We start from the raw sequence: 21,671 nt of genomic DNA, 5'->3' as shown, positions 1-21,671 counted from the left end.
GCTTCATTATAAACTAATAATGAATTATATATATGTAAGTCTTCATTTCATTTATTAAATTATGATAGCATAATGGGATTGAGTGCCTTTTGATGGTTATAGAAATGAGACCACTACTACTACTAGAAATGAGACTTAATATCTTTGTCACCTATCAATTTAAGGCCTAAGTGGGAACAGTAATCTAAATATTCTTTATTCATTTTAACTACTTTTCACTTAGAGGAGTATAGAAACTTTTAAAATTTAATATTATTATGTTTCAGTTTTTTTCCCCAAATCTTAACACTACTTAGAAAAGAATAAGCTAAGTATTTCAACACAATGCATCTTGGAGAATCTGTCTTTAAAATGAATTACTGTAAAGAAAAATGTGTACCTCACATTAGGTCTCTTTGGATATTAGCAAAAACCATCAGAAGAGTAAGTAAAGGTAAAGGGATTCTCATTTGGAAACTCTTTTAACTAAAACATTTGATGATTTTAGATTTTATTTTAGTAAGAGAGACAATTTCCTTCCTGAAGGTTGTGTGTAAAATTTGTTAATAAACAAGAAAAAGAAAACACAATGATTATCAGGTTGATTTTTTTTTTTTTTTTAGTAAGTTTTTTAAATGTACGGGTTGAGTTATCAGAGAGTTGTGTACTTCTAAATGAACCAGATAATACATCCATAAGGAGTAGTTCTATCCTGAAACTTACCAAAAAAGAAAACTGTCCTAATTCTTGCTGGTAGGTTAGCAGTATTCACCTATATAGTATAATGTACCTTCTACTACAAAGTGTCAAACAGCAATGCATGCGAATAATTGTTTAAACTTTATGAAGTATAAAATGAGAAAATAAAATATTTTTTATCTTACAAATTCACGATTCCTTAATATAAAACCACCAAATTCACGATTCCTTAATATAAAAACCATTCCTTAATATAAAACCACGATTCCTTAATATAAAACCACCTATATATTCCTTAATATAAAACCACCAAAAAATAAGTTTTTTGTTTTTGTAGGCTGTATTTCTGAATGAAGGTTTATAAAATCTTAATTGCCTTTTTATGCTTATTTCTTCTCTAGCCTAGTATATTCAAACAGTTGACGGCAGCTGCTGAAGAGCGCCCATGGCTTTGGTTCATTTATCTTGTGACAGCAGTGCTTCCAATAGCATTAATTACTTCATTTTGTTGGCCAAGAAAAGTAAAGGTAAAGAAAATGAATTTTTGTCAACAGTAAAAAAAAAAAAAAAAAAAAAATCTCTTAGTGTTTAGGAGTTCTATATTGGAGCAAGTGGCTCTTAAAAGTAATAAACTAAATTGCCTGTAAGTTTTTACTGATAGTTCACTATGATATCACTTATTGCAAAAAAAATCTTTTTGTAAATAGTGCTTTGCTTTTAGTAAAAATAGCTTGTGTTAAACTGCTACAGAAAAGATATGAAGATGCAGAGTTCAAAAAACTGGACATATGTAAACCACAAACAAAGGGAGCACTAGAGCAAGAAGTAAAGGGAGAGAAAGCAGCCCTGGAGAAACCAGTAGACTTGGAAGAGGAAAAACAGCAAAGTGATGGTGAAATTCTTGAAAAAGGTAAGACGATGACGGTGATTTATAATGGGGACAAAGCTGGGCAGAGCTCAATTAAAATAGTAGATTAAGTGGTAAACACTGGCTGTTGCACTTGTTTATTGTCAGATTTATACCATTTGAATCCTCGAGAAGGCGTGACTGGCGAAGAGGAGTAACATCCTTGCCTGGGTTGTACCTGAGCAGACATCCAATGTATGACTTTTGTTTTCTAGGAAGAAAGAGGTGTAAAAATTGTTCAGTTGCTTCAGAACCTAGCAACTATGAATCCCATATGCCATAGCTTGTTTTTGTTGTTGTTTGTTTGTTTGTTTTTTTGCGGTACGCGGGCCTCTCACTGTTGTGGCCTCTCCCGTTGCGGAGCAACAGGCTCCAGACGCGCAGGCTCAGCGGCCGTGGCTCACGGGCGCAGCCGATCCATGGCATGTGGGATCTTCCCGGACCGGGGCATGAACCCGTGTCCCCTGCATCGGCAGGCGGACTCCCAACCACTGCGCCACCAGGGAAGCCCTGCCATAGCTTTTTGCAAAGATTTTTCTCCCCTCCAAGGATGAGATGGGAGGTACAGACCATGGCTTTTGTGGAAGAGTAATCGGTTTAAGGCAGGTGATTGCAGCAACAAAATCCACACCAAGTCTCCCAAGGACTGTTGTTTATCAGATAATTTATCATGTGGAACGAACAGTTTAATCTCTTGAAAGCATTGCTAAATCATACGTCCCCTTGCCACCCTCTACTAAACTCCAGAAGATGTTAGAACTGAAGACAGCTGAGGCTTTTTGGTGCCTCTCCAATGTGACTTCCTTATGCACATTGAGGTAGCAATAAAACTATTGATATTTGTCAGGCATCCCAAGCCAGGCTCCAGAATGAGCCCTTTATAACCTAAATTATATCTTGAGCACTGTTTTTAACTTAATAGTTGATGCAACAGTTGACTTAAAAAACATACTCCCTCAAAACACACATGCACACACGTATGTTTACGTATATGTGTGTACACACACACATACACACACACACACACACATTCTTTGGTTTTCATTTTACATACAGAGTGCTTTAAAATTCTTTAAACCTGCCCCTTTCCTCAAATATGATGATTTATTTATAAAATGATAAAATAAATATTTCTATTTAAATTTTATAAAGGTCTAATGGAAGAAATTGCTTATAAATATTGGAATTTAAATACATCCCTCCACTTTTATTTAATACTTTTATTTAATACTTTTAAGTAGCAAAATTCTAATTCGAGTTTTTGCCTTTAATAAAATCTATTTAATAAAAAATTCTAGAAGAGGAAGGTGAACCTGAGGAAAAGAGTGAAGAAGAAATTGAAATCATAGAAAGACAAGAAGAAGGTAATAAATCAAATAAGTCTGGATCAGAGGATGAGGTAAGCAACTCTTTAACAGAAAATAAACTAGTTTCTATGTATGACTGTTATTCCATAAAAAAATATTTAATAAAAGCAATCTGGTTTTTGAAGAATTTTTTGCCATATTTCTCCCAGCTTTCTTAAGAGCATACATATTGCTTTAAAATGTACCCTTAAGGAAAGCATGAAAATAATGTAATTTATGTCCTCTTAATGCCTAATGAAACAGTATAAAGTAAGCCTTTGGTTTACAAAATATAAAGAGAGAGCTACGTCTGTAAAAAATGACTTCATTAAAGTGTTTTGTTGAAAGGTGTAATAAGCAGACCATCTGAATATTTAAAAAGTAAGTCTGTTTATTACAAGACAATTTTCTTTTAGCCATTGTGAAAACGTTCTCACTGTCACAGTTATTTACTGTAACATTTTGAAAGATTGCATTCATTGGGTAGTTGAGTACTATGCCTGGTAATGGTGTTTTTCTCAAATCTTTAATAAACTAGATTTTCATTAACTTGATATGTCTGCCCCCTTTTCCATCCTGATGTATGACAGAACTTTCCACAGTGCCTTTTTTTATAGTCAGTTATTATGGAATCAGAAACCATCCAGGTATAATTCAGAACCCGAGCTTTCTTCTTTCACCTAGTATATACCCCCCAAGCCTGTTTTCTCTGCTTCTCTAGCCCTCTAAGAGCTGCATAACCCCACCTGCCGGTCACCGTCCCCAGCACTCTCATAGCTTAGAGTTAGGTAGGGTAAAGGTCCGTTATGCCTGGACTGTTGCATGTGATGAGATAAACTTGCTATTTTGTTTATTTGAAGAAATCTCCCAGATAAACTTCTGTTGTTATTGTTTTAATTGTTTTCTAAAGCTTATTCGGTACATATACCTGGTTACTGGTCTTAGCTGCCTAGTGAGTTTTTTTTAAATGGGCTTTGGGGCTCATTATCTAGTATGAATATCTTTATTTAGAGGGAGCTGGGTGAAGATAATTTCTTTCAGAACAGAGTTTTAAGCAGTCCTTGTTTCCCGCCGTCACTCTTTTAATAATAATATTTGGAATCATTCACTGAATGTGTATTCTAGTTATATTTTGCTTTGTAAAATATTTTGTGTACTTTTAAAAGTATCTAAATTCCATCTTTTCAGTCTTTTAATCTTCTTATGTTTGTCAGTGAGCTAAAACAAATCAATTTTTATATAATATAACCTTTAGAAATAATTATAACTATTTTGTATAATACCTGCATTATTTTATTGTTATACAAGTTTAATTTATATATAAATGATTATTCTGGAAGGATAGAATTAAAGGAGAGAAAAAGCCCAAACCATAGTTTAATGTTTCCCTTTCCTCTCTGTTAATTTTTCTCAAAGTGTTAGGTACCAGAAGTTCTGAAAAAGTCTCTGTAAAACCAGCTCAGCAATTCATTACTTACAGAAACATTGTGATGTATAGTTAATGCTTAATATCCCACAATGAAAATATCATGTAACCTTTAATTAACCATGACATTAGATTAAGTTGTAAATCATGAAATAAAATCATGAATTGAGTTATTAGCATTATTCCTTGTCAGATGCATATTTGACAAACAGTTATTCTAAAAATGTAATCATGGCAAAAGATGAACAAATTGAAACATCAATTTATATACACGTTTTTGATCAGTTATTAAGTAAAGGACCATAAAAATAAAGAGATATATATATATAAACATAAAGATGTTTTGTTAGAAACATGTATTTTAGAGAATAAGAAATACATTATTTACTATTCTCTACTAGTTGCCCACTGTATGAAAGTAAACGTTTTCATATTTTTTTCCCTAGATGAGGGAAGCAGATGAGGGCACAGGATCTGGAGATGGGCCAGTAAAGTCAGTACGCAAAAGAAGAGTACGAAAGGAGTAACCTGTATTCAAGTATTTTTAATTCCTAAGAGAGAGAGTTGGCATTCTCAAGTGAACTAGACTCAATCTGCACATCCTGTTTCTACTATCTAGCAATGATATTCTTCCAGACATTTATTTTAATCTTATTTTTCAGAAAAAAAAAAAACTTTGAAGTTAACCTGGTCTTTGAATTTAGAATAAAAGAAAAGTGGCACATTACATGTCAAATTTTAAGAGATTAATAGCATTAGAAGTTATACAGTTTTAATAGTTTGGAGAAAGTGTTCGTTTCTACAGAGCAAAATAATATGCAGCAACTTCACTGCTATTGGAAGAATCAGTTATTGGAATTTCCCCTTAAACGGCTATACTACAGTATAACTGGTAGTTCCACAGTATACATAAGAGTGAGTTCTGTTGTACAGAGCTAAATGCAATAAAGTTTCTGTATGGTTGTTTGTTTCTATCAACAATTGAAAGTGTTATATGTGACCCACATTTACCTCCTTCGTGTCAAATTATAGTTATGGTCCATTGTTCACGTAAATTATAGAGTCCTTTAAAGAGGTGCTTTGTTGACAGACAAATCAACAAAACTGATATGTCTATGTGTCATTCATAGAATCACTGGTCAATAGTGCAGCATACTTATATTTGAATACAGAGATAAGAGGTTTATCAAAACGAAATGGTGTACAGATTTTTTTGAAGCTGTTACAGTTGTTTTATGCCAGAATGGCTTACTCTGTTTACAAGATTGCTTATGCCTACATTGCTCTTGAAAATAACATTTAAATATTTTTTCTTCTTTAAATGATACCATCTTTAATAGGTAAATTATTATTGGGGAGTCTTTCTTTTATCTGATCATTAAGAGATTGTAATGGCTAATAGATATCAATCATCATGCTTTGTATTTTTATCTTTTTTCTGACAAAGTCAAATCTAACTTCTGACAAATTCAAATCTATTGTCTCATCTAGCTTCAAAGCTGCCTCTATGGTAGACTATTGCTCCTCTTTTTAAAACACAGTTGACCCTTTAACAACAGAGGTTTGAACTGCGTGGGTCCACTTATACACAGATTTTGTTTTCAATTAATTCTATAGAACTACACGGTATGTTGAATCCTCTGATGCAGAATCTGCAGATAAGGATGGTCAACTATGGGACTTGAGCATCTGTGGATTTTGGTATCTGCCACGCGTCCTGGAACCAATCCCCCATGGATACCAAGGAACGACTGTAGGTACCAAAAGTCACAGAAGTACATTATAGTAGAGCTGTATTATTCCATTTAACATATTTAAGAATTTTTCATGTTTGGGTGACAGACCCTTTGGAAGGTGATCTAAATCTTTGAGACCATGGAGCTACTTTAATACCAACTATCTAGAGAACGCTATACTAGTTGGGTAATATTTTGGATTCCTTCATGGACATATACATCCCATCCTTGGGTAAGCCCGCCTCCTGTACATCCCCCTCCCCAGTAGTACATTTAAAGCTTATATATAAGGAAAAGGAGCCTCTAGCTTCTCCTCTGACATAAAGGAAGCCAAACACAGCCAGTATAGCCACTATTCACTCCTTATTTCAGGGAGTGAACTGAAAATGAAAATAAGTGCTTTATTCCATTGCTGTGTTCTGAACTTTCCATAAATTGGTGGTGGACAATCTTAATATGTAGTTAACCATACTTTGTATTTATTTAATACTGACTAAACTTAACGCATCTTGCAAGGACTCCCTTTCTTGCTTTGTATTTGGAATGTCCAAGTGAACTAGATATACTGAATGATTCTAGATGAGATTGTTTCTGAAAGTAAATTACTACTTCATGAGATAAATCCTTTCTTAACTTTATGGAAAACTTCTTGCCGAAAAGTGTCTTATATATGATCATTTTTTTCTAAAGATTATTAAAGCTGTTTTTACTTTCTTGGTTGCAGATTAATTTTAACTTTCACATTTGGTTCAACTCCATGAGCTTGTAGTGGTAAAATCTGAGCAACCAGTTTTTGCCACTGCTCCTTCCTGTGGATGTACCATGCCTGATAGTTTTAAATTTGTGTATTAGATCCATGCAGTAGACAAAGCATAGAGTCTTCTTTAATAACGCAATGGCTTTTTCCTTTTACCACCGTAATGTGACTTTATTGTTTAAAACGATTTAAGTTTTATCCTTTCCTCTAATAAAGGAGAAAAATAAATGTATTTTGCCCTTTATTTCAGTTGGCCTTTTTAGAGGCTTTTTAACTTGACCAGGCTAAAGTAACTTCCTTTTCCTTGAACATTTTTTTAAGGTAACCTTGCTTCCATTGGTCATTCCTCTAGGAAGATACATACTACTAGAACTAGGAGCCTTTTTAAAGTGTCAGTCTACATTTGCAAAACACAGAGGATAAACCTGCTTACGTGTTAAAATTAACCACTAGCTATGAATATAATGTACCTTGGAAATTTAGAATACTAATTTAGAAAACTAATAGTTTTCAGTGAAAACTATTTAGAATAGTTAAAACATAAATATATTACACTCCAGGTACCTATGAAGCTTTTTTGTTCTCTTTTCAATTGTGGTTCTGTTTTTAACTTCAGCAGGATTTAAAGATGAAATATCATATGGTTAATATTGGAATAACTACTTAAATCTCATGTAAAGGATTTATTTAAACATAATAGTAGCATTTTCTACATAAATTCTAATAATCTCTTTCCAAATTATAGCTCCCATTTCCATAGTATGACAGCTGTGAGGAGTTAAGGAAATAAAATTATCCCTAATCCGACAGGTCAGATGAAGCAGGTTGATGGGAGAGAAAATGTATTTTTGAATGCATTTGAAGTTTGTAGAGATCCAAATACGTGGAAAAGCAATGGTAATTTTAGAGAAAATGGGCAACAGGATAATTTTTTTTAAATGATCTTTTAACACCTAACATAGTATCTTACCACATATTTTGTGTTTCTTAAATGAATAGAGTTTTATGTCTTTTGTAAAATTTTGGAGTAATTTCAAGTTTTAATTACTTAGACTAAACATTTGATAAGCCATCTATAGATAATAATAGAAAATTTAAAACAAGGCAAATACATTATACAATTGATTACAATGTATTACTTTAGCTTCTGTCATCACTCCTCAATACCCCTTCCATTATATGGTAAATTAGGTCCTAAAGCCAACATAAAGTCCATGTTATAGTAAATATCTTCAAATACCATTAATCTCTATGATTTAAGTGAAATAGACTGTAGCTTGCTTTTAGGATGGAGTACCTAGAGGCAATTAAGTCATTCTTCCAATTATTAACCTTTCATTTAGTCACATTCTCTGTTCTTTCACGATGTACAAGTGGTCTCACCAACTAAGTAATACCTGGTCTTTGCTGGCAATTTTGATTATATCAGCATTGAAGAAATATCTGATGACAACCACTAGAGGGTGTTAACTCAAGATAGGGAAAAACAAAATTATTGGGGAAAGTAAAGAAAGACTGCATTCTAAAGAATTAAGATCAGTTTTGCTTTGTTTCGGACCATAAAAGTAATGCTAGAATATATAATTCACCTTTCACTTCTCGTTTGGAGAAAGGACTTGATCAGGAATATAAATATGACATCATAAACTGGTTGGAACTGCATGCTTGGATGATTTTGGTTATTTCTCCACAAATTTATTGTTACACGTACAATTCCAAATTCCAAAAATCTCTGTAAATCTGAAGTTTTTCATGTTTGACATCAAAACTCATTTGGCAGCCAAACCTGACCTCCCTGACAGGCTATCTGTAGTCTTTACTTACGTAACTTAGTATTAAATTCATATATTTCGCTACAAAAATATTAATGTATTTGATTCCAAGTACTGCCCCAAGCTGTACTGGTGTATGAGTCATAATACTTTATGAAATGAAAAATTCCAAATTCTGAAATATCTGGTCCCAAGAGTTCCAGATAAGGGATTGTGAGCTGTATTAACTTGCTATAAGTAAAGTCCAAAGTGAATATATAAGAGGACAAATTTTGGATGGAATACTAGTGTTAGTATTGAGGGAAGTTCTACTGGGAGACCCTGAGGAAAAGCGGGGTCATCATTCCATCCTGCCAGTCATCATTCCACCAGCATTTAGAGCTAGGAAGTATCACTATTAAAAATGTCTTCTGACACTGGTTAAAACAATAAGGAAGACTTTGTTTAGGACTATCGCAATAGGGCCAAGACGATCACCATAGGGGAGAGAGAATGGGCTTAACTCCAGATACAGTGAAGACAGCTGGGGATTTATAGTCGTTGAGCAGAGTGGGTCGGGGGAGGGTTGGTGGATGGAAAATTCCTAAGAGGAGACATCGAGGGTAGAAGGGTGCTTGCCATGCCGATTTAACAGGATTCTTGCTGAAGGCAGGCAGGGTGATCAGATTCACTTAGCAGGATTTTTACTAAAACTGGACTAGGCAGGCTGAAGACAGGGCCTAAGATGAGGCCTAGACAAAGAGGGCTCAGAAGAACCTGGTTAAAGTTTGGTCAAGGAGAGAGTCTTGATCAGAAGCTAGGCACAGTCCCTGTGCACATTGTTTACCACCTGTATTTCTTTTTTTTTTTTTTACCACCTGTATTTCTAATATAGAAATGACATCCTGAAGATATTGCCATAATGAAAACAGAATATATAGCACTGGTTTACCATTCATATGACGAGCAGGTGGGGCATGTATTTCAGGTAACATTTTGTCACTTGAGTTAACAGCTGTAGGACAGCAGTTGGATAAGCCAAAATGTGAAATGAATTGGCTGTTCCTTGATGCTTTTAGCAAGGTATCGCAGGAAGGAACTTACCAGTGTCCAAGCAGAGATGGAAGGGAATAGAGAAGGATCACACATATTAGGTACCTCACAAGATTAGAAAAACTAATTGCTTCTGTACCCTGAATAGCAGAAAAGGTTCAAAATGGTTTTATTTTTGAGGTGTGGGAGGTAGAAGGGGAAGGCCAGTGAAGACTTCCCTTCCAAGTGTTAAGGCAATCAAAGGGACCCAGCCCTGCAGTGACACCTGGGTGTTGCAGTCCCAGTGCAGTCTTATTTTCAGTTGGTTTCAAAGTAGCCTCCATTAAAGAGAGGCAGGGTCCTGTGAGGAAGGAAAGCAAGCAAACTTTTGAGAATTTGGTCTAGAAAAGAGCTTAATTGTGATTCCTAGCCTATGGAACTGAAGCATATCGACAACAAGGTTGTTTTTGAGGGAATTGTACAGCCCAAGAAATGTGAGCTTGGCCTACAAACGATGGGCAGCAGACTCACACCAGCGCGAATTGGACTGCTTTCACAACTCCCGTGAGGGGAATGGACAAGGAATAACTTTCCAGTTGGGGGAAGCCATGGAGAGCAATGGGTAAGGGAAGTCCCTTGCCAGAGATTACAGTCAGGGTCTAATCAAGGAACTTCGTCCACTATCAGAGACAGGATCTTCACAGGGTCTCTCTCTCCGAAGTATTCCACAACTGCTTTGATGTGTTTCCCTTTATTCCGTTGTCCAAATTTCGAGTTTTTATTTAGGTATCCTATCCCCACTACACCATTATAAATGGGCAGAGCAAATAATCTGTCATCAGTTTAGAGGCGGTCAGACTATTAGGAGTCACATCTACAACTGACAGACCTTGACAGAGATCCTAGATTTTGAGCCGAGTCAGTAACTGGATGAGGAGAGGTTGAGTACATTGTGTGTATGGGAAGAAGGCTGGGCACAGATACTTAATAGCGAGAGAAGAGGGCTGTGGCTGAAGCTGCTGCCACTCATCCTCTGTCGGCTTCCATAATAAAGTCGTAGCTGGAATATGGCTTCCAGCCAGCAACTACATTTCTCAGCCACTCTGGCATCTAAATCCCCATGCCCTTGGGAATGTGAGAAGACATGAGCCATTTCCAGGCAGGCCCAACCCAAAAACCGTGCATGTGTACCCCATGCATTTTTCTGCAAATCAGAATGGTGATAACTAGTGTGACTTGGAAGCCACGGTTGAAAATGGCAGAGAAATCCTCAGCTCACAAAGCCTGTTTGTTAGTTTACAATGCTCACCTCAGAACCATTAGTTGGAAGAGAAACTTGTATTTTTTACCACTGCATCTCGTTACAAGAGCTTAGCCTAACCTAAAAAATACAACCACCTTTCCCCTGGCAATCTTGGATCCTTTTCTTTGAATTCTTTGCTTTTATTTTTTAAATTAAGGTATAATATCCTATATTTGTTTTAATAAGAATAGTATCCCCAGACTTCCCTGGTGGCGCACTGGTTGAGAATCCACCTGCCAATGCAGGGGACATGGGTTCGAGCCCTGGTCCTGGAAGATCCCACATGCCACGGAGAAACTAAGCCCATGCGCCACAGCTACAGAGCCTGCGCTCTAGAGCCTGCGAGCCACCACTACTGAAGCCTGCGTGCCTAGAGCCCGTGCTCCGCGACGAGAAGCCACCGCAATAAGCCCACGCACCGCAATGAAGAGTAGCCCCCACTCGCTGCAACTAGAGAAGGCCCACATGCAGCAACGAAGACCCAATGCAGCCAAAAATAATACAAATTAGTTAAAAAAAAACAGTATTCCCTTAAACATCCAGTAACTGGTACTTAAATAAGATATGCTACTTATCCTGTGGCTTTGAACAACCCCGATACACCACTGCACCGCTGTATATATCCCAGTTACTTACGCAACAATATCAAAACACATGCAATTTTTGAAACAGCTTTTTATTAAACAGCAAAGCATAATGGCAACACAGTTTTAAATGTTTAAAAATTAGGTCACAAAGGGATGCAAAATGTTTGCAGTATGACTATTATATATTCATACAGCTAAAGTCATCAAATCTTAACACCAATACAAACATTAAGATTATTCCATGATTAGCCTAAATTTAATAACCATAAACTATATTAGTGGATCTCTTTTCCTATTTAATATTTTAACATTACTTCTGATACTGATTTCTTTACCAAATGGAATGTACAAACTAAATTTTTAAAAAGTGTTAAATGACTAAAACTCTGCAAACCAGTAGTTGGGTTTACAGAAAATTCTGGGAGAAGTAGTGAGATAAAATACTGAGAAAGCATCAATTAGTATACATGTAAAACTCTCCCATTTTATTCATGATTCTGATACTAATACAGTTTTTAAGGGACTTTGCAAAGTTGATCATCTGGGTACTGCAAATAAACCTGAGACCAAATTTTATTCTCTTCTAGGTATGGTTTATATAAGGTTAGCCAAACTTAATCCATTTTCTTATATATTCCCCCCCGGCCCAAATCTAATCTGTGCCAGAGATAACACAAATCTGGAGTAAAACTGTTTGGAGTTGGTTACAAGTACTTACCAAGTATTGAATACTTCTCCTACCCTATTTCTATTTTTCCTCAAAATTTTCTATTTCAAACACACACACAACCAGAGCTCATCTTTTCAGGTATCAAGTGGATTATTTTGTGCAAAGGAAGTTTTTAACAACAAATCTTCCCAATACGATAATTCAGTTTCAAAGAAAAATCTTCATCTTTATAGCCCCCGTTTTCAATTGATTAAACAGAAACCAACTATCCTATCTTATTACTAAATATAACAAATAAGCCCTAAACTGAGAAAATATCTTATTTTGGTTAAGTTTCAACAGAGTTTGGGCTACTCTCTTAGATGATTAACTACTGAAATTACTTTTTACAAATGTGAAACCAATTTTTTCCTTAGGGGAAGGAAAATGGGAAGAAAGCAAATGGAGAAGAGGCACACGATGGTGGACAGGGTATATAAAGCTGTGCATTCAGTACGTGATTTTGGTCACTTTGTCACAACACGGTGGTTATTTTCTTGTATCTCTAACTATGCCTATAATAAAAGACAATGCTAAACCTATAAATCAAAGCAAATTTGATATAACATTCATTTTCAAGTTTCATAAATATATGCATTTCTAATTATAAAGTCTCTACAATACCTTTGCACATTTTCATAGACTAACATAATACACAAACTCATGAAAGTCTTCTGTTATGCTCTTAATTTTGCTTAGGTCTGACATTATCTTCATAAATACTCAGTGAAGCCACAAACAAAAGTACTATAACTTTTGGAATCTATCCAAGTTTTAAAGAAAAAAAGATCAGCAGCAATTCCGTAAGACATAAGGGATATCAATCCCTTATTTTCTTTTGCTTTTTGTGTCAGTTGTTTGAAAAACACTAGAAGCTGACATGAGGTTTTCTATATATTGTCCAAGAACTTGGTTTTCTGATTTTAGCTTCAGATTTTCTTCCTTAACTGCATCTACTCTTGCAGAGAGATCTATATGAAAAATAAAAAAGCGCATTGTCAATAAAATGATGGCAATGACTCCGTGTTATAAAATGGTTATTAAGATTCATTCTTAAAAGAAATACAATCCTTAAATTTTCTGTTTTTAAACTCAGACTACTTTAGAAGTTAAGGTAAAGAAAGTAAACTGAGTGCAAATCAATAGCCAAAATCCCTAAAAAGAGATTTCACATTAGGCTAAATGTTATTCTTTGTTATTCTTTAACAGCATTTTTGTTAAGTAGTTAACTCTTAAAATGGTTATTTAAAAAAACACTTTTTAAAATGTGAATTTTGGTTCATATCATCATAAAACCATAATGTCTTTACTAGTAATATTTAAGACAGTGTAGGTGAACATAACTGAATTCACATACTGGATATAGGCAGTCAGTTTCCAAGCAATTGATCGTTTTGTATTTTTACATTAGCAAGAAATTCAAAAGAGCAGGTCTTGATGATTAAAAAAAGAAGATACCACACCTCAGTCATTCAGCAACTAAGTTACTGAGGTGCCTTCTAAGAGACAGGCACTGTTCTAGAGGCAACAGTAACAAAAAAGGTCCCTTGCCATTTACCAGCTGACATTCTAATGGGGCTTAGGGTGGGTGGGGGTCAGGAGAAAAAGCAAGAAGGGTAAGGGTCACAGGAAGCCAAGGGCGGTTGTCCTGTGATACAGTATAGTCAGGGATAGCTATTTTGATTAAGGAAATTTCGCTAGAGACCTAAAGGAAGTAAGGGAACGAGCCACACAGATATGCAAATGACTAAGGGAAAAGATTCAAGCACAGGGGAACAGCAACTGCTAAGACCCTGAGGAGAAACTTGCTGAAAGAACAGCAAGGAGGTTGAAGTGTCCTAGTCAGGGAATGTGACAGGACTGAAAGGTAAAAGGGAAGTGAGAGACTTACAGAGAGGAACCTGGCTTCCATTAACTGTGAGATGGGAAGCCACTGGAATGACATGATCTGCTCAACCTGTTTTCAGAAAAAACCACCACCACCTCTTAATTTCGTTGAAAACCAAAAGATGTTTCACTGGTGGAATTAATTTTATGCAAGACATTTAGAAAATGGAAAAACTCAGATCAGTTCCCTTATAATCCCTGAGGCTAATACACTGATTTTACACTCAAATAAGCTTTATTAAAGTGGACTTAGTAACACAACGCAGGGACTTAAACGGGGCTCATTATGTTAGACCTTAAAGAGGGAAGCATAAGAACACTATTTGACCTCCTTATTGAAACGTATCTGTTCTTTGAAATTACCAGCCAAAGCTACAGGCAGGAGAGGAAAAAAAACAAAGTAGACTTTGAAATTTATACTTTTAAAAACTGCACAGTAACAAACAAAATTTAGCAATTTGCTTACAATTACAATTTCAATTACCTGGATGTTAGTCAAGAAAAATACAAAATGCAAGCTAACCTTCAAGGGTGTGTTGGAGTTCCAACACTTGATTAATAAGTCGTGTTTTCTCCTCCAGTTCCACCTGATTTTCAGCATCAACTGCTGTAATGAAAAGGTTCAGATTTACTATTAATATTAGCTACCATTTGTGTAGTATAGCACTTAAAAGATCTGCAAAATGGTTTATATTCATTCTTACTTGACTTATACAAGAGCCCTGTAAAATAAAAGGTTATATCCCACATGGCAGACGAGGACACCAAGGTGAAGGTAAAATGTTTTGCCAACATCTCATAGTTAAAGAATGGAAGTTGCCTTAAATCTTTTCTAGAACTAGATGGGATTATAAATAAGTACACTGGCCAAGATCAAAGCCTTCTAAGTATTGATTCTCTGATCTTTCTGTTGCTTAATAAAGCAATGTATGCGCCACAAAACCAGGAACATACAAAAAGGAAAACGAAGAACATACCATCCATGTCAGCATTCATCATTTTCGGTAACAAACTTTTGGGCCTTGGATACAAAATTCTTGATGAATGGTCTGCAATGAGAAAAAGTTAGAAACACAGACACATAGAGTAATGAAATATAAGCTTGTTTTTGAAAAGAAAATTAAGTGACCCAGTAGGACCCTTTTCACATGCTTTACTAAGAATAAATACCCAGTGGGGAAATAAGCAAAGAATATTTACAGTTTACAAAGAGAAGTATTAAGTAAATAAGAGAAAATGTTGAGTTTCTTGGTACTCAAAGAAATGCATAATAAAATACCACTGTATATTTCGTAAAATATTTTTCTAAAACAAGATAATGATCAATGCTAGCGAAGTTATGGAAAAACTAACACAAAATATTGGACACAAATTTTAAACGTAATATTTTTGGAAAGTAGTACAGTAATAAACAAGATTCATAAAAACATTTAAATATTTTTTACAAAGTAATTTTACTCTTGGAAATTTAGCCTAAGAAAAATTAAGAAGGAAAAAAATTACATCTATAAAAATCTACTTCAACCTTATTTATAACCCAGTAAACTGGAAACAACATAAACTGTCCATTCAGAGCCTGGTTGATTATAGTTGCCATTTCTAATGGAGCGGCTACTAAAAATAATTATGACTATAATAACATGAAAGAATGTTTATGCCATTGTATATTCACTGATGTAAATTATGTGAAAAATCTTTAGTATGGATAAAGAACACACAGCAAATTGAAAAAGCTCTTACATTAAGGATAATGGCAGCAAGGAAGACAAATCTCTCTAAAAATATTCTTCATTATTAAAACACTGTTTCATATATACCAATTAACACTTTTTAAACATAAAATTCAAAAGAAAAATACTCGTTATCTGAAACACTAATATGGGTTAAATGAAAAATATGTACTTGTCACCTCCTGGTTATAGTTAAAATAGATTAATTAGGATGTAAATGAGTAAATAAATATTAACATTTTCTTGTGTCCATAAAAGGCTCCAAAATATTAGAGCACTAAATCCTTGTGAAACATGTTCTGCTCTATTGCTAACATTCATTTCACATGCAATGTGCTCAAAATTTATTAAATAATGTACCAGATTATTACTGAAAACAGATTTGTTAACCAATCTAATTTACTCAGTGAAGCAACTTAGATCTTAGTCAATGTTGTTACTCTTTCTTCAAGTATTTATTGAGCACCTACTATACCCAAGGCATTGTTATGCCTCCATATGCTGAACAGTAGAACCCAAACCTACTGAACAAGGATGTCTACATACCAGAACTAGAATCACAATCAAAACAGTGATCAGTGTATTGTATATTCCCTCATGACACTTCAGATGCTGGCATGAACATGGCAATAGAATGCTCAGTGTACACATGTATAAACTGCCTCTCAAGTAAGAGATCACTCAGTCTAAAAAAGAAAGATATTAAACCTCCTTTACACATAGTTTTATTAAAGAAGTAACACTAAAAATAATGCTTAATACATCTACCCCAAGTCTTCCCACTTACACAGCATTAGCGCTACTCTCCCTGTTTTTTTTTTTTTTTTTTTTTTTTTGCGGTACGCAGGCCTCTCACTGTCGTGGTCTCTCCCGTTGCGGAGCACAGGCTCCAGACGCGCAGGCTCAGCGGCCATGGCTCATGGGCCCAGCCACTCCGCGGTATGTGGGATCCTCCCGGATCGGGGCGCGAACCCATGTCCCCTGCATCAGCAGGCGGACTCTCAACCACTGCGCCACCAGGGAAGCCCCTCCCTCACTGGTTTTAATTATCAGGTTCTTTGTACTTCAGAAAAAGTTTTAGATAGGTAGATATAGTTGCATACACACACACACATACACACACACATACACACACACACACACACACGCACACACAGATGACCCTTGAACAAGGGTTAGAACTATCCGGGTCCACTTACACTCAAATTTTTTTCAATAAATACTACTACAGAACTACACGACCTACAGTTGGTTCAATCTGCAGATGCAGAATTGCGTATATGGCAGGCTGGCTGTAAAGTTATATGTGGATTTTCAATCGTGCAGAGGGTCGGCACCCCTAACCATCGTTGTTCAAGGGTCAACTGTATACATATGTGTGTATATATGTATATATATGTCTATACACACACATAAATCCAAACAGATTATGAAATTTTTTTCAAAAATTCTTTAAGTCATTAAATGCTTTGGATAATAGTATTCGAAGACCACACTTCAAAAATTATTCTTCTCCATTCAATCAATGTGTCTTTATAATTGAAGAGGAAGAGTGCTAGCAGTGAAAACTTTATTTGGCCCCTCCCCGAGAGAAGATCACTTTCATACCACTTCAACTATTGATACTTGTCTGGGAGGGATGACAGAGGTAACAGCCAAAAGCAAAAGTAAGTGATCTTGGGAATACTCAGCAACAGCAGACTTCAACTTGGCTATCTTCCCTGCTACATGAGAGAAGTATTCCCCATTTTTTAAAAGTTTGCTTTATGCCACTTCACTTGTATAAAAGACCTACATTAGTACCTGTTTTGCTAAACAAAAGAAATCTGATGAGGATTTTCACTTTCGTGAAAAAAGGCAAAAAACAAAAATAGCATTCAGCGTTTGTTTTGCAGCAAGGTGTTACAAGAGGCAGCACTCACTCTGAGCAGTGACACCAAGCTCCTTCCCTGAGAACTACACTCAGCATCTCAGCCTCAAGCCACCACAGCTTTGACCTGTGTCTGTGAGCATCCGTGTTTTATTTATTTTGTACATCTGTTAGCAAGATGTGTCCTAAGATAATTGCTTCATCACTTTATGCCATTTCAGCTTACAAAAGGTAGGAATGCTCTACTTTCAGATAGTAGGGGGAAACCTGTATATTAAATCCTCCAGATTTCTAATATCCAGTCTTTTTAAGAATACACCTGAAACAGAATTCTCATGACAGCTGAGAAGAGTGATATGATACACCAGTCAAAGCAACAGATAATCACAAAATCAATGCACTCAACTTTGAAATCAGATCTAGTATAGGGATGGGTTATACTTCTTTTGCCCGTATTTTAGTCTAATACTAAAATTAAACCCAGAAGTCTTCCATAAATGCAAAGTGTTCCAGGCTGACCAATGTAGTAGGTAAGGAAAAAGAAGCCAGTTTCTGAAATTTTGGCCACATATAACCCAAACAATAGAAAATTACTCTTAGAAAAACACATCCAGATTGGGGTGGAAGCAGGAGCACAAAAGCAGGGCGCAAGGACAGTGCTATAGGATATACCACATAACCCAAGACAGCACTACTCACATCATAGCCCATGTAAGATTGCCCTGAGGGCTGAACAGTGCAAAACCTGCCCAACTGTATATGGCAGCCGTGTGCAACACCAGAGTATCACTGGCTGCCTCTGCATGACAACAACAAAAAAACACAAGTAGCAATGTTTTCTTATTGTGATGTGATCAAATAGACCAGTCTCAAAACACTACTCCTGTATATATTCTAAGTCTGTCAGGACATCCAGAGTTATAAACAGATTTATTTTATATATGGGATCAAAAGGTTTGTTGAGCTCTTTAAGTCAAAGTATTTTAGCCATGGATTTTACTTCCTTCAAAATAGGGTCAATCCTCAAACTTTGCAATGCCTACATTAGCACAGTACTACATCATAATATGCACTTGACACAAGATTGAATTTTTCAACTATAAAATTCTTCTTCTCAATCTATAGTTACTATCATATCAATCCAATGCTGTGTCAGATGTGCTCTTAGGAGTTCATTTTCAACTCCTTCTGCTCCTGCACATAAATCCAAACCTGACATTAAAAGAGAACCCAGGGGCTTCCCTGGTGGCGCAGTGGTTGAGAGTCCGAACACGGGTTCGTGACCCGGTCCGGGAAGATCCCACGTGCCTCGGAGCAGCTGGGCCCGTGAGCCATGGCCGCTGAGCCTGCGCGTCCGGAGCCTGTGCTCCGCAACGGGAGAGGCCACAACACTGAGAGGCCCGCGTACCGCAAAAAAAAAAAAAAAAGAGAGAGAGAGAGAACCCAGACAAAAGTATCTCAAGTGTGGGAACACCGAAATAAATGTGGGGTGCTAAAGCTGATCTGTTTATCCAAAATCTGCCTTAGCTTATCCAAAATCTGCCTTAGCTCTCTGCAATGGATATGACTGTCTGGGATTCCTCAACTCTGACCTAAGCCGAGGTCAGATCTCATAAAACTTTTCTCAAAAATCACAGTAAATTTTAGTGCCTATCTTCATCTAGCCTTGGTCAGTGGAAGAGAATCTAGAGTTATTCTGATAACTTAAGTCCAGGGAGCAAAAGTATGGAAAGAACAAGGATACAGAAATGTGGCAAGCATTAGTATCGACCCATTTTCCATGCCCTCACAGTCAACTGTGACCAAAGGCTATCATCTTACCAAGTACACCTCTACCTTCTTTTCTAGTATGCCCAACAGTACCATGACATGCTCTTCATAAAAGGCAGTTTAGCACAGTGATTAAGAACACGGATTTAGGTTACCTGGATTCAAATGCTAGCTCTCCTATTTATAAGCTCTGGAACCTCAGGTAAGATTAACATCTCAGCCTCAGTTTCCTCATCTGTAAAATGAGGTTAATAACAGTATGTACCTCATAGTCTTGTTGTGAGAACATTATGAGTTGATATATATAATGTGATTGCAACAACAGACAGTAGTTATTCAATAATGTTAGCTATTATCTTTTCTACCTTTTAGCTGTACTTCAGGCCACAAGAAGAATTTAAAAAAATTACCTGGTCCACTTGCCTCATTTTTACAACTAAGCCAAGGCCAAGATGATAATGGCCTACCTAAGACCACAGTAATACTTACATAGACAGAGCCAAGACTACATACAATGTCCCAGTCTAGTTTTTTCCACCACTCCACCACAGTATGCTCACGACAGAGACCTGAGATTTTTGAGACTTTTCTGATATCCACCCAACCTAAACCTCTCAACTTTTCTGCATCTAAAACTGATTTTCATCATCTGTCATCTACTTACTAAAGGAACTAGCAAGACTACTAAACGTCACTGTACATTAATATACTAAATTCTTTACATATATTAGCTCATCAAATCAACAGGACATGGCACTTTACAAACGAGGACCCTGTATCTCAGAAAGGCTACATATCTTGCCTTAGAGTTCACAGCCGAAGTCTGTACCGAGAATCTGAACTCAGATCTAACTATAAAGTCCCTGCTTTTTCCATTATGCAATGGAAGGCACTTTAATATGACCCTAATCTAAATTTGCAAAACATTTTGCAACGCTTGATGTCAAATTTCTTTGCTATTTCTACTATCTAAAAAACTGAAGGTAAATTTCATTCACTGCAAGCTGCAACGACTTTCAACATGGCTTGTTCAAGTCCCTTCACATTCTGACTTGTTCTGGTTAAGTCCAATTTTAAATTCCACAAAATTAAGGGACTGTTTGGCCAAATATTTGACCAGAAATGAGATCCCCAGAGTGGCTAGCTATATTGAGTTTAATCAATGAATGAGTACAGGCACGGAATATATAGACAGAGCTTTGGATTTTCAGGTACAGTGTTGGGAACAGAGCACACCATCTGTCCTTAATATTATTACGTCAGAGTACTGGAATCGATACACAACGAAAAGCCTGTCTTTCAGGAATGTCTGTTTCTCCTTTCCAACAATCCTAAGTCCCCAAACTTGTCCAGCAGGACCCCTGAAAGATGCCCATTGAGAAACTAACCCGGGAGCTACTTTCAGAGCCTGAAAAGATGTCGCCAGCCCTGGTTTCACCGCTCACTCGGCTCCCTCCCCGCCCCCGCGTCCTCTCCCCCGCCCCCGTCTCCGCCGAGAAGCCGCGGGCTAGTCCAGGCGTGCCAGGTCCCAACCCACCCGAACGCCCCTCCCGCAGTCCCATTTCAGGGCGGACAGAGGCCTTAGCCTCAGGATCCGCGGGGAGAAGGCGGCAGGAAGTCCGCGCCACGGACCGCGGGCGGCCCTCCACAAAGGAACCTCTGCGCCCAACAACGAGAGGATGAGAAAAGAGGCTGCGCAGGAGTTCTGCGGGGAGCCAGGCCTCGGCCGCCCACCTAACGCCCAGGCCTTAGGACGCTCTTCCCGGGTCGCCGTACGCCGAGCCGCGTACATCCCGCCCCTCCCTCCAGGCTCTCGTCAGTACCGAGGCCGCAACTCCAGTCGCTCGGGGCCAGGCCCTCCGCGACCCACGACGGCCCTCACCTGCCGTTTGAGGCGCCGGCAGGAGGAGGGACCAGGAAGATACCTCAGGCCTGGACACTCGGACCAACTGCCACCGGCAACCCCGCCCTCTCCGCCCACAGAGCGTGCGCCGAGGCTGGAGTCCCGCCCCGGCCCGGCCCGTCGCCAGCCAATCCCCACTCAAGAAGGGACGCCTGCGCATTAGCTACACGACGCCCCAATCGTCCTACCTCAAATCCTCGGGATCCACCTTTTGCCATAACAAAAGGGCACTGGAATCCAATCAGGGTTGAGGTCGTTGTGGGCGGGTCCGGGAAGAGC

At 37.3% G+C, this 21,671-nt stretch overlaps 2 protein-coding genes across 5 annotated transcripts in view; one reads left to right on the top strand and one right to left on the bottom strand.

Annotated features, from left to right (window-relative positions):
- The window catches only part of CLGN (calmegin), a 45,902-nt gene extending 38,852 nt beyond the window's left edge, over positions 1–7,050 (top strand). The window contains exons 13-16 of the mRNA XM_060147120.1: positions 1,080–1,205; positions 1,429–1,588; positions 2,884–2,984; positions 4,804–7,050. Coding sequence (XP_060003103.1) covers positions 1,080–1,205; positions 1,429–1,588; positions 2,884–2,984; positions 4,804–4,884 — 468 coding nt within the window. The 3' untranslated portion in view covers positions 4,885–7,050. The remainder of the gene's footprint in view (positions 1–1,079; positions 1,206–1,428; positions 1,589–2,883; positions 2,985–4,803) is intronic.
- Positions 7,051–11,593: 4,543 nt separating this feature from the next.
- Positions 11,594–21,671, bottom strand: part of SCOC (short coiled-coil protein) — a 37,705-nt gene continuing 27,627 nt past the window's right edge. The window contains exons 1-5 of one of the 4 annotated variants that reach the window (XM_060147117.1): positions 21,372–21,438; positions 19,645–19,724; positions 15,097–15,168; positions 14,643–14,726; positions 11,594–13,203 (exon numbers count right to left, since the gene is read on the bottom strand). In XM_060147117.1, coding sequence (XP_060003100.1) covers positions 13,061–13,203; positions 14,643–14,726; positions 15,097–15,118 — 249 coding nt within the window. In that variant the 5' untranslated portion in view covers positions 15,119–15,168; positions 19,645–19,724; positions 21,372–21,438 and the 3' untranslated portion in view covers positions 11,594–13,060. Of the gene's footprint in view, positions 13,204–14,642; positions 14,727–15,096; positions 15,169–16,395; positions 16,547–19,644; positions 19,725–21,371; positions 21,553–21,671 lie in introns of those variants that run through there. The other 3 variants (XM_060147116.1, XM_060147118.1, XM_060147119.1) reach the window with 3 other exon arrangements.

Source organism: Lagenorhynchus albirostris, chromosome 4 (assembly GCF_949774975.1).
Source record: "Lagenorhynchus albirostris chromosome 4, mLagAlb1.1, whole genome shotgun sequence".
NCBI classification, from domain to species: domain Eukaryota; kingdom Metazoa; phylum Chordata; class Mammalia; order Artiodactyla; family Delphinidae; genus Lagenorhynchus; species Lagenorhynchus albirostris.
This window is presented reverse-complemented; position numbering and strand designations above follow the sequence as displayed.